Source organism: Anolis carolinensis, chromosome 2 (genome assembly GCF_035594765.1).
Source record: "Anolis carolinensis isolate JA03-04 chromosome 2, rAnoCar3.1.pri, whole genome shotgun sequence".
Taxonomy (NCBI): domain Eukaryota; kingdom Metazoa; phylum Chordata; class Lepidosauria; order Squamata; family Dactyloidae; genus Anolis; species Anolis carolinensis.
The window spans coordinates 266,649,716-266,663,567 of record NC_085842.1 but is presented as its reverse complement, the minus strand read 5'-3'; the positions used below and the strand labels follow the sequence as shown (position 1 = coordinate 266,663,567).

At 42.8% G+C, this 13,852-nt stretch overlaps 1 protein-coding gene across 1 annotated transcript; it reads right to left on the bottom strand.

Moving 5' to 3' along the window:
* Positions 1-250: 250 nt before the first annotated feature.
* On the bottom strand, positions 251-13,459 carry ticam2 (TIR domain containing adaptor molecule 2). The gene is made up of 2 exons (XM_016994852.2): positions 13,316-13,459; positions 251-5,071 (listed from the first exon to the last, which is right to left on the bottom strand). Exon 2 carries the CDS (start codon positions 5,017-5,019, stop codon positions 4,345-4,347), a length of 675 nt encoding a protein of 224 aa, XP_016850341.1. The 5' UTR covers positions 5,020-5,071; positions 13,316-13,459; the 3' UTR covers positions 251-4,344.
* Positions 13,460-13,852: the final 393 nt, after the last annotated feature.

The following is a 13,852-nucleotide window of genomic DNA, read 5'->3' as shown; positions in this document are numbered from 1 at the left end:
ACCACTGCACCATTTCAGATGCCACTCTTTAACAGCAGCATGTTAACAAAGATTTTATGCCTAATTCCCAGAAAAAAATCCCAGGAAATGTCCTTGTTTGGCTCAACAATATCACCTCCTACTGCTGAAGGGACGTCAAAGATTGTTCTTGATAAACCTTCATTTCAAGTACAGGATAAAAGGGCTAAAAAGCAAAACAAACCACAACACTATGAGATATAAGAAAGAAGGAAACAGTTACAGTCTTCCACCTGATTAAAATTTATTTAATGGATTAACTTTAGATTACTCTGCTAAGTTTTTTTTTCATTTCATTAAAAAATAAAGCTGCCCATTCAAATAAGTATTATTTCCCAACATAATTTACACATATCTGAAAATTAAATAGATTAAAAATACAGCATTAAAAGTACATAATAAATGTAAACCCAAAGAACCCATCCTTATAAAGGCAAGAATAAATTTACACATTATCAAAACTTCCTTGCTGCTTTTGCAAGGATGTTGGAGGAATATATTTACATTTTAATAAGAGAAGTTAGCACTTAGGGTTAGACAAGGCCATGAGTAACTTTCCTCCCATTCACTGCAGTAACAAATGAGAAACAAAATAATGTCAACCTGGTAAATATGTGATTAATTTGTAGTGTCCTCAATTAAAAGTTGACCTTCATTAATCAAGCCAAGCTGTAGTAATTAAAAGCTGGTGGCCCTACTATTTACATATACTGAAAAACCAAGTTGCTAAATATCTACTTGCTTGTAAAGTAGCTGTGAGAATAGAGAGATATAAAATCTCCACTTCAGTTTCAGATATTGGCAACAGGGTTGAAACATGGATAGCAATGCCCTCCATTATAATGGACTAACACATCTACCATTTTATGTTCATGCTACAACAACCCTATAATTTATTATTTGAAAGAAGTGAGTCCAACCAATCAAAGCAAGAAAGTTTTTCTTCTTTTTAAGTTCTGGTAGTATTAAAGTCTTTAACAACATGAGCAGCATCGACAAGGTCTGAAGTGACTAGGAGAAAAAAAAGAGCAGCTGCTGCACCGATACAGTATATTGTCAGCTACTGATATCTTAGGGGTCAAAAAGAGACAGGCGTCATCATTGGGTAAGAATGAGGCAATCTGTTGTCACTATCATCACAAGGAAAATTGTTATTTGACTTGGGCGGCAGGCACACCTTGCAAGACTTCTGAAATACAGCCAGTCTGTAATTTATAAGCACAAAACAAGAGGAAAACTCTGTGGTCAAACAAAATCTTCATATAAAATGACTGTGGTAGTTATCAAACCTGTTGGTGACTGCTTTAAGACACTGTGTAAAATCAAAAGAAAATGCAAACAGCACTACCAAGGGGCTTTTAATTAAATGAGTCACCACTTGTTGGCTACACGGCTTCATAGTCCCATCTTTACAATCCCACTCAGTTTCTTTAACAATACACATTGAAGCTTGGCCAGTCCAGTGGAAAGCCTTGGAATTTGATAGAGTCAGTCTGAGCCATGATGGCATTGAATGAACAACCAAAGGGAGGGACGGGGGGGACCATCACAATTCCAACTGTGTTTGAAGATACAGGAATCTTTAACAGGAAAGCCTTGGTTCTCCTCTTGTACCATAACAAGGCGCAGCCCCCAGTGGCGCAGTGGGTTAAACCCTTGTGCTGGCAGGACTGATGACTTGAAGTTTGGGTTGCTGACCTAAAGGTTACCAGTTTGAATCCAACCCAGGGAGAGTGCGGATGAGCTCCCTCTGTCAGCTCCAGCTCCCCATGCGGGGACATGAGAGAAGCCTTCCACAAGGATGATCAAAACATCCCTTAGGCAACGTCCTTGTAGACAGCCAATTATCTCACACCAGAAGTGACTTGCAGTTTCTCAAGTTGCTTCTGACACATGCACACACACACACACAAAAAAGATGGCAAGTGCCTCAGATGTTTGAAGCCAAATGCAGAACTAATGCCCTCTGCTTCTGTAAACCTCTGCAAGATCAAGGTAACCTGATGACTGCAAATAATTAGTAATGCTATAATGAACAGACACATATTAATCCTTACCCACCTCTCCCCAAAGCTCAAGGCGGGTTACAACATAATTAAAATACAATATAGACAAAAATATAGATTAAAACATATAGATTAAAATACACATTAAAATAATTCAAACCAATAAAATGTCAGTTTAAAATGCATACTTAAAAACTAATCGGATTAGCCTGCTGTAAGAGATAGATGTTTATTTTATTTTATTTTAGTTTTAAAAATCCTGACAGTGTGTTTAGCTGTTAAATCTCTTCCAGCTGGCCATTCCTCTGGGTGACAATTGTCAGTTGGGTTCTGTCTGGTTGAAATAAATGTTCCTAAAGGACCCAAGTTTATATGGGGTGGATTGTATGGGAGAAGGCAGATAACCTGGACACCATCTGTGTAGGACTTTACAGTTAATAACCAAGACTCTTTACTTTGCCCAGAAACTAAGGACCTTGTCAGACATGCTACTGGAACTACATCTCGGCTGCGGTTACACAGGGGGTATGAGGACCTGTCGTCCCACGCCATACTCAGTTGTGGCCTCCCACTGCCCCATCACATGGGGGGAAGCCTTTTTTTGGTGGCTTGACCCATCTTTTCTTATGGAAAGACTACCATTGTTCTCCCCTTCACACTTACCTTTTTTCAGTGACTGGGGTTTCAATTTCAACCCCAAAACCACTCCGGAGTTTGTTCTCTGGGGTGTGATGGGAGCCATTGGGCTCTGTAGTTGAAATTGTAAACTCCCGTCGCTGCCGCCAAAAAAAGCTAAGTGTGACGAGGTTGTAACTGGCAGCCAGTGGAGTGATCTTAATACAACTGTGATATGCTCACTCCTGGGTGTACCTGTAACTCATCTGACTTCCATATTTTGGACTCGTTGGAGTTTCTAAATTTGGTACAAAGGTAGCCCCACTCTACAGCGCATTGCAAAAGTCTAACCTTAAGGTTACCAGTGCATGCGCTACCATTTTGATTGGCAGCAAACGGTATCTGGCTGTGGATGTTTTTGGACATCTGGATAACAAAACCACTTCATCACACTAGAGCAGTGGTTCCCAAACTTATTTGGCCTACCGCCCCCTTTCCAGAAAAAATATTACTCAGCGCCCCCTGGAAAGGGGGGGCGTGGCTTAGAGGAGTGGGCGGGGCGGAGCCTCTCCCCTAGTCCAAGATGCAGGGCTGGGAGGGGGAAGTGGGTGGGTCCATAAATGGGCGGCCAGAACTGGGATGGGCAGAGTTACGAGCTCTGAGGCAGGGCTGAGCTTCTATCCCTGCCCTGCGGCACCTGCCAGGACACAGGGGGTGGGGCTAGAGGAGGGGGTGGGGCCTCTTCCCAAGTGCCTGACAGGGCTGAACCTCTATATCCCGCTCCCGTGTTCTAACAAGAGCCTCAGGGGAGGTATACAGAGGCTCAGCCCTGTCTCACACTCTTGGGAAGAGGCCCCTCCCCCACCCCTAGCCCCGCCCTTTAGTCCTAAAAGGCCTCCCGGGAGAGGTAGATTCTCAGCCCTGTCTCGGACTCTTGGGAAGAAGCCACGCCCACTCCTCTAGCTCTGCCCCCTGTGTCCTAACGGGCACCTCAGGTGCTCAGCCCTGTCTCCAGCACTTGGGAAGAGGCCCCACCCCTCCCTTGGCCCCACCCCATCTCCTAATAGGTGCCATCACCGCCCCCCTGGATTGCTGCAGCACCCACCAGGGGGCGGTAGCGCCCATTTTGGAAATCACTGCACTAGAGTTTGGATCCACTTTAAATCCACTTTAGGGAGGGGCCTTTAAGCGGATCAGCCAGACAGGCCCTGGGCCTCACCATACTACAAACCCCAGAATTCTGCAGGAGGTAGAACCCGGATTTAAAGTGAATAAATGCGCAAGTGTGATCAGGCCCAAAGACTGTATTAATCAGACTGCTTTTCTATCTAGTCCAGTACTTTGCTATTCATCTATCTGGCCCAGTATTTTCTCTTCTGCCTTTCACCACTTCCCCAACATCTTTCCAGCCCTGTATCCAAAGTGTCTTTAACTGGAGATGCCAGGAATTTGACCTGGGACCTTCTGTACACCATGAGCCAGAATATCAAGAAATAAGCTCTTAATATTTAGAAGGGTAGAATGACAATATGAGAACAGTGGCATTTCGGATGTTAATACTCAGCATTACTCATTTGAAGAATAAATTCCCACCCAAGCAGCTGTCTGGAGCATCTGGGATATGATTAATAAAGCAGGGAGAAACTAGGATATTACAGCCTCTCTGCTCAAATAAAGCAATTTCACTGGAACTGTCGCCATATATTCACCAACCAAACAGTTCTGATGCCTCTTGATTCTTCTTTCTGCATGCCCATGTTGCCTTCTGTTGCTTATATCTAGTTTCCTGGAAGATTTTCTTCACTTGTTTGGCAAATCCAGGGCTATCTTCCTGCAGAGCATTGATGGACCGGAGAATGAAAGGTGTCCTCTCCCAGGGGAGTGGGTTATTCCTCGGCCTCATTGGGATGACTGTGTTTTGTTTGTTCGGTAAGGTCAGTGCACCGAACAAAGATGTGTATGACTGAAATTCATACCAAAGCTCATTTAAGAAGTTTTCAGTTAACAAAAGAATTGTCCATGCAGAACTGCTCAAAGCGTCATTTAAATTTTCTAGCAGATGCTTACCACCAGGCATTTCAGCAAAGATTATTCCTGGTTTAATATAAAACTCATTTTGTAGTATGTCTTGGATCCTAACGGCTTCCTCTACATCGTCATCAGCATGAAGAATCACAAACCTATAAAATATATCCCCAACATCTTCATCAATGCTTTGAGGTTCTTGGATACTGATATGGCAATTGGTTTCTGTGCCCAATGACATATCACATAATTTTGGCTTTTTCTTCAAATCTTCTTGACATTTATTTGTATAATTGTCCTTCATGCTGTTCCTTCGAGAAAAAGAAGAGGCTCTTTTGGAATTTTTGTTTCCCATTATGGTGAAACATGCAAATTTAGAGACAGTGAAGTATCCTCATTCTTCCAGTCTATAAAAGAAAAAGAAAAACAGAAAAACCTAGTTAGACAGGGGAAGGAGAGGAAGTAATATTACACCTTATAAAATCACAAATGTATTGAAAACTATCCTCAAATCACAGTAGAGTCTCATTTATCCAACATAAACAAGCCGGCAGAATATTGGATACGCGAAAATGTTGGATAATAAGGAGGAATTAAGGAAAAGCCTATTAAACGCCAAATTGCGTTATGATTTTACAAATTAATCACTAAAACATCATGTTTTACAACAAATCGACAGAAAAAGCAGTTCAATACACGGTAACGTTATGTAGTAATTACTGTATTTACGAATGTAGCACCAAAACATTCTAATGTATTGAAAACATTGACTACAAAAACACTGACTACTAAAAGGCTGACATCGTTGGATAATCCAGAATTTTGGATAAGTGAAGGTTGAATAAGTGAGACTCTACTGTAAATGAGCCAAGGCATGAAGGACAGCAAATACAGGGGTAGTGTCTCATAAATGTGTGTCTTTGAAATGGAGTGTCACAAAAAGAGATTTTGGATTCAATTCAACTTCAAAGAAGGTCAATGGCTCTTGTGTGCAGTTTAATCAATCACCAGGGGCAAGAGGGATATTTGGCCAAGTAGGATCAAACCATTCTCCCATATGGTTTGACTGCTGCCATTTACTCCTCTTGGCAACAATATAAACCCTGCACTTGAGAACACTTTTAAAGAAGAAAGTAAAATCTGCTCGCCGCTGTTCACACCAAGAAGGTCAGCCCTCAGTGACAGAGTAACATTGGGATTGTATGAGATTGGACTGGGCACCATTCAGGATAGGAGAAAGTTATTGCTGGCCTGTAAACATTATTTAGCCCAAAATCATGTATCAGAAATGAAAGAATGAAAGCAACACACTGTGTACAACTATAAGAAATTCTTAGGATGCTAACTTAGAAAGACTACTATTTCAAACTTTGTTTAGACTTTAACACTGCTAGGTACTTCAACATACTGGAGCGGGGGAGGGATAAATTTTCAAGTGTTGAAAACTGTATATCACCCCTGGTGGTGGTGCAGTGTGTTAAAGCGCTGAGCTGCTGAACTTGCAGACCGAAAGGTCCCTGGTTCAAATCTAGGGAGCGGAATGAGCGCCCGCTGTTAGCCCCAGCTCCTGCCAACCTAGCAGTTCGAAAACATGCAAATGTGAGTAGATCAATAGGTACTGCTCTGGCGGGAAGGTAACGGCGCTCCATGCAGTCATGCCTGGAGACAACGTCGGCTTAGAAATGGAGATGAGCACCAACCCCCTGAGTCGGTCACGACTGGACTTAACATCAGGGGAAAACCTTTACCTTTACCTTTAGGTACTTCAACATACTGGAGCGGGGGGGGGGGGGGGGAGGGATAAATTTTCAAGTGTTGAAAACTCTGTATACCAGCAAAACGTTACCAAAATACACTCAATGTACAATTTTCAAGCTAGCAACCAAACAATTATGACATTGTTCCACCCTGATCAGAATTGTGCCTCAAAGGAAATTTTGATTCAGTCCCCAGATTTTGAGCATTGCAGTAACTCAAAACTTCATTTTTGTAGTGGTTTAAGCATTAGAGCCCCCGGTGGCGCAGCGGATTAAACCACTGAGCTGCTGAACTTGCTGTCGGCGGTTTGAATATGGGGAGTGGGGGCAGCTCCCACTGTCAGCCCCAGCTTCTGCCAACCTAGCAGTTCAAAAACATGCAAATGTGAGTATATCAATAGGTGCTGCTCTGGCAGGAAGGTAACGGCACTCCATGCATTCATGCTGGCCACATTACCTTAAAGACATCTACAGACAACGCTGGCTTTTTGGCTTAGAACTGGAGATGAGCACCAACCCACAGAGTTGGACATGACTAGACTTAATGTCAGGGGAAAACCTTTACGTTTACCTTTGAGTGTTGGACTAGGACACTCTCCAAATTTGTGTTGAGTTTGCTCTCCAAACTCAACACAAGACAGGACTTAAAGTACCCAGTGTGCAATTGGAAATCTCCAGCTACACCTGTTTTAGGAGTGTCACTAGTTTCCTCTTTAAGTTATATTTCTTTATGCCAGGGTAGGCAGAAGCTATGGTAGGTCTCTCCCTAAGTTATAATAGATCAGCAAAGATCCCTGATCCCCAGTTGTTTAACAATAGCAACAATAAAATTAAGTTAAGTACATCACTGAAATTAAGATAGCTTCGAGTAAGTAGGGCTGTAGTTTATCTGGAAAGACTGTGATCTGGGTAAAATGTTGGATTTAACATAAACTCTAATACACACACACATATATATAAATATTGCATGAGTTGTTCTCAGAATTCACTGCAAAATACTGCAATTGTCTACTCTTGCTGTGCTGCACACTATTCTAATGGTTTCTCTGCAGCTCTCAAATCAGTTTTTAGTGGTTATTGTGGCAGGAAGAACAAGGGCCTGGGGCAAGGAGAGGAGACTGAAAGTTACATGATAGAAGATCATTGCTTTGCAATGACCCTGAGGGAAAACGGAATAAGGAGTGAAAAATAACTCATGCATTTAGTAAAGCTGATACCTTTCTTCCTGGAATGTTGGTCAATACTGGTTCAGATACTAGAAGAGGGTTTGGCTGGGGGAACAGCACCACCTTATGGTGCCTTCAGGTTATTTCCAACTTATGGCAACTACTCTTATAATGTATTTAAATATTAATTAAAAACTGAACCTGAGTTTTTTTATTCCAGGGATACAGAAAAAAACTTCAGTCTAAATATGTGTGGGATGGAATTCCCCATCCAGGATTAACCAGATTTGATTTAGCACAAATGAGTCTGGTCAGAAAGTGAAAATTCCAAGAAGCATAGTCCAGAGTAGAGACAGTAAGACAAAGCTGGCAGTTCCATAGCCTCCCATACCTGCCATTTTGAAATCTCAAGTTCCTTCAGGTTTGAAGTCATGCTACCCCTCTATTCTGCCTTGGTCAGACCACACCTGGAATAATGTGTCCACTTCTGGGCACCGCAATTTAAGGGAGATGTTGACAAGCTGGAATGTGTCCAGAGTAGGACGACTAAAATGTCAAGGATCTGGAGAACAAGCCCTATGAGGAGCGGCTTAAAGAGCTGGGTATGTTTAGCCTGCAGAAGAGAAAGCTGACAGGAGACATGGTGAGGGCCATGTATAAATATGTGAGGGGCAGTCATAGGGAGGAGGATGCAAGCTGGTTTTCTGCTGCCCAAGAGACTAGGACGTGGAACAATGGCTTCAAATTACAAGAAAGGAGATTCCATCTGAACATTAGGAAGAACTTCCCAACCGTGAGAGCTATTCAGTGGTGGAACTCTCTGGCCCAGAATGTGGCGGAGGCTCCTTTTTGAAGGCTTTTAAACAGAGGCTGGATGGCCATCTGTCAGGGGTGCTTTCAATGTGATTTTCCTGCTTCTTGTCAGAGAGTTGGACTGGATGGCCCATGTAATTAAATTTCCTCCAAATTCAGAAGCGATGACAATTCCAAGCATAGAGGGGGCCATGTTATTCCTGTGTGCTATTTAAGTGTTCAAAAATGAATAAGAAGAACTGGCATCTCTAATTCAGCACCAACGTGGTTGATAGGCAGGAATTTAAAACCAGACTGAAAAGCCCTAAGTCTGGGTGATCAAATCTATCAGTCTTGTTTTCTTCTACATTTCAACTGTTGTAATCTCATCTTCTTTCCACCCTGAACATGAAAATGTTAGTGAATTTGGGTAAATATGTATCAAAAGAGCCAGCATGGTATAATGGTTTGAACACTGGACTATGGGTCATATATAATGTAGAATCAATGCAGTTGGCACCGCTTTAACTGCCCTGGCTCAATGCTATGGAATCATGGGAATTGTAGTCTTACAGGGTCATCATCCTCTCTGCCAAAGAGTGCTGGTGCCTCACCAACTACAATTCCCATGAATCTATATTATTGAGCCCCCCCCCCCCCCCCGGGGCACACAGAAGACTGGGCAACTTGGAAGGTGCTGAACAGACTGTACTCTGGCACCACGAGATGCAGAGCCAATCTTAAGAAAAGGGGCCACAAAGTGGAGTCCGCAACATGCGACTGTGGAGAAGAACAAACCACAGACCACCTACTGCAATGCATTCTGAGCCCTGCTACATGCACAATAGAGGACCTTCTCACAGCGACATCAGAGGCACTCCAAGTAGCCAGCTACTGGGCAAAAGACATTTAGTATTAATGCCAAGCTTTTTTTATTTAAAAAAATCTCTGTTTGCAAATCCATTACAACTTGTACCCTTGGTTCGCTTCAGACACAAGAAATAAAAATAAAAAGCCATGGCAGTTAAAATGGCATCAAATTGTACTAAATCTATAGTATAGATGCAACCTACGACTCTGGAGACGCAAGTTTCAGTCATGGAAAGCTTTGGGTAACCCCGGGCACATTTCATTCACAGCCTCAGAAAAAGGCTTCTTGTGAACAAATCTTTCCAAGAAAACCCCAGGACATCTTTGTCTTAAAGTTGCCCTAAGTCAGAAATAGCATGAAAGCACACAACAATTTACCCAAAATACACTGAAACAAACCTTCCTCTCTTGTCTAACTCAAGAAGCTCTTCAATGTGTTCATCCCACCTTATCATTCTACTTGGGACCCGCAGTGGCGCAATGGGATAAACCCTTGTGTCAGCTGGACAGCTGTCCTGAAGGTTGGGTTGCTGACCTGAAGGTTGCCGATTTGAATTCATGAGACGGGGTGAGCTCCTGTCTGTCAGCTCTAGCTTACGGGTACATGAGAGAAGCCTCCCAGCAGGATGGATGGTAACACATCCGGGCATCCCCTGGGCAACGTCTCTGTAGACTGTCAATTCTCGCACACCAGAAGCAACTAGCAGTATGTTCTCAAGTTGCTTCTGACACAATTTTAAAAATCTACTTGAGATGTTTCCTGAGATCTCTGATTTTAGGTAATGGAAGGACAAAGTGTTTTACAGTTTCTGATTCTTGCAGTCCAGCAGATAGGTTATTTCAGATTCTTTTATTACCTGACTCTAAGCAGTCCTTCCAGAACAACTGTGTGTTGTTCTGCTAAAGATTTAAACTAAACAAACATGCATGTGCACTTTAATCTGTATATTGGATCTCCTAATGATTTGCATCAACTGTTCTAACTGAGGTTTGGTATGGGAAAAAAGAAGAAAATAGGTCAAACTTTTTTAGAAGTCTAGTTATGATTCAAAGGTGCAACATACAGCCTTCTAAGTAACATACAGTCTTTTTCACTGTGAATGTGTTTGAAGCAAAACAAGAGATTGGAGACCCAGACATTTTTTGCATGCTAAGTTACACTGTCAAATCTAGAGTATCCTGTTATTTTGGATTCTCACAAAAAGTGTGAGAAAGGAAATTAACAACCACTTAGTAATTAGTTGTGTGTGGACATTTCAGTGAGGCAAAACATAAGGAGTCAGCCATTTGATTAAAAGCATTTCCATGTATAAGGTCCTGTGCAATTACTGCATACTATAATTGCATATACGACTGGAAACATGTCATGGGAGGAACTTACAGTCACAACTATTACTGTCTTTCAAAATAGGAAAATCAAATTCCTCTTATTTCCGGCCACTGAAAGTGAAACCAAAACAATGTCATGTTGCCTGGGAAATGCAGTCAGGCAAGGGGGAACTCCAAGACCTTTTCACCTGGGTACTTTTCTCATGTTCTCTACAAATGAACATGTTTAGTTCAGATGTACAGAGTAGTTGGCCTATTTTGAAAACCCTTTTTAATTTGTACCCTTATGTGATGAATCCCATCCACTGTTTCATTCATTTGTGCTGTTATCATGTTTTATGGGTACAAGAAACATGGCTGGAATCCTCTATCATGCTCTCTGCAACTTTACGTATACAGGCAGCCCTCAAGTTGCAAACAAGGTAGGTTCTGTAGGTTTGTTCTTAAGTTGAATTTGTATGAAAGTTGTAAACAGGTACTTCTTGAAGTGTAACTCCCGCTATCTATATAGAGAGAGGCTTTGGATTGCATAGGGAAGGGTTAGCACCCCTGTGGTGGTTGTTTTGCTGTCTGTGCCCCTGTTCAGAAGGTTTCACCTCACTTTCTGTCCCTGTGAGAACTGGATTTTGAAAAATGTAGCTTGTTGTGGAAACAAGGATTGGTAATAAGGAGACCCCTTTTCCCCATGATAACTCTTCCAGGAGTGAATTTCCCTTCCGAGGGGCAGATTTCTCTCACTTCTTGTTGTGTCACCCCCATTCTTAACTATGAGTCATAATGTTTGTAAGTTGACTGTAAACTGAGGGCTAAAAAAACTCTGTTAGCGAAGTGTGAAGATGTGTAATAGGACTTGGACAAGAGTGTTTCAATGAGCACTGGACTCTACTGACATACATGGGCACTTCCGGCCTGATACCCATTAGTGCATTGACCCTCTTACACACAGACCCTCTGCTGGCTTTCCTATGCATAGTCTGCCCTCCATATTCAGTGGGATTAGGAGCACAGCGCTCCCCTGAAAGTGAAAAACCACAAACCACCCGTTTAAGGCACCTCTTTGAGGCAGGTGTGAATATTGCAACTGGCCAGCTTGATTAGCATTGAATAGCCTTGCAGTTTCAAAGCCTGGATGCTTCTTGCCTGGGGGAATCCTTTGTTGGGGGTTGTTAACTGGCCTTGATTGTTTCTTGTCTGAAAATCCACAAGCATGTGGGCAATTTTCAACAGAAAGGAGGAAACCATGAAAATGAACAAAATATGGTTACCAGTATAAAAAAAAACCTCTACAATCACAACAGTAAATTAAGAACAATACTCAGAAGACAAGAAACAATCAGGGCCAGGTAACACCCCCCCCCCATCAAAGGATTCCTTGAGGCAGGAAGCAGCCAGGCTTTGAAGCTGCAAGGCTATTCAATGCTAATCAAGCTGGCCGGTTGCAACATTCACCTTTGCCTCAGGCAGACAAGAGTTCTCTCCCGACGTTTCGCCCACATCTATGGTAGGCATCCTCAGAGGTTGTGAAGTATGTGGGAAACTAGACAAGGGAGATTTATATATCTGTGGAAGGTCCAGGGTGGGAGAAAGAACTCTTGTCTGTTGGAGGCCAGTGTGAATATTTTAATTAATCACCTTGATTAGCATTAATGGCCTTGCAAGCTTCATTCAAGACTCAATAAAGGGGCAGCTAACACCTCAAAACAAAGGATTTCCCCAGGCAGAAATGAAGCTTCCAAGGTCATTAATGCTAATCAAGTTGATTCATTACAACATTCACACTAGCCTCCAACAGAGAAGAGTCCTTTCTCCTACCCTGGATCTTCCACAGATATATAAACCTCCCTTGCTTAGTTTTCCAATGCACCTCTGAGGATGCCTGCCATAGATGTGGGCAAAATGTCAGGAGAGAATGCTTCTGGCACATGGCCATACAGCCCAGAAAACTCACAGCAACCCAGTGATTCCGGCCATGAAAGCCTCCGACAACACAAAATCATAATTTCAGTTTCGGCAAATACATTAAACTTATGAAGGCCCATCTATACTGCCCTATAATGTAGTTTGCAACTAAATTGGTGTATCAGTGTACACTAGACTCATATACAGTAGAGTCTGACTTAGCCAAGCCTCGCTTATCCAAGCTTCTGGATTATCCAAGCCATTTTTGTAGTCAATGTTTTCAATATATCATGATATTTTGGTGCTAAATTCGTAAATACAGTAATTACAACATAACATTACTGCGTATTGAACTACTTTTTCTGTCAAATTTGTTGTATAACATGATGTTTTGGCGCTTAATTTGTATAATCATAACCTAATTTGATGTTTAATAGGCTTTTCCTTAATCCCTCCATATTATCCAAGATATTTGCTTATCCAAGCTTTTGCTGGCCCGTTTTGCTTGGATAAGTGAGACTCTACTGTATATATAATGTTGCTTAAGGGCATTTATATGAGTCTGCACTGAGCATTAAAAACTGCATTATCTGATTAGACAGATTAGACCAAAGATGTAAGCCCTTAACAGGATTCTTGCCTATATTTCTTTTCATATATTCTTGGGGGAAAAGAAATAATCAGCATGGACACCATCCACTCTGACAGGTATAGAGACATATCTCTTAGATGCCATCGCATGGAGTCAGGGCAGCTCAACTGAACTGCATTCATTCCGTGGCGAAGACGCAGCCGAATAGGACTTTCGACGGGGCTGGCTGGGCGGTGTCGCTCTTACCCAACGGAGACAGAAGAGGCGAGGGGTTTCTCGGAGAGGCTTCGGGCTCTGCCGACCTGCGACGGGGCTTGCCGAAGTGCTGGTGGCCCAGCCGCCCAAGATGCTCGCCCGGCAGGAGAGGCGAAGGCACCTCCAGCGGCTCGGCAGCCCTTCTGAACCGATTGGCGTGGGAAAGGAGAATTTATTTTATCCCTTCGCGGGTTAGAAAGGGGAAGCCGACCTTCGGGTTTTTCCCCGCCGCTTGGCGAGTTCCTCTGGGTTCAAGAAGCCCCTTCCTTGGCAGGCGAGCGGTCAAAGGAGGGAGGGAGCCACAATTTTCCCACTGGGGGCATCTAGACCAGGCATGGGCAAACTTCGGCCCTCCAGGTGTTTTGGACTTCAACTCCCACAATTCCTAACAGCTGCATTACCTGTGTGCCATTACATGAATGCTTATGAATATCACTTGTTCAAACGATTGACTTCTAACAAGGTCGTGCTTTTCTTGACTAGTGGTTTTCAAAAGGTGGTCTCCACATGTTTCCAAACGGATATGAC

Bases quoted from the DNA above. Each gene is read 5' to 3' on its own strand.
- ticam2 (XM_016994852.2), bottom strand. From the start codon at position 5,019: ATGGGAAACAAAAATTCCAAAAGAGCCTCTTCTTTTTCTCGAAGGAAC.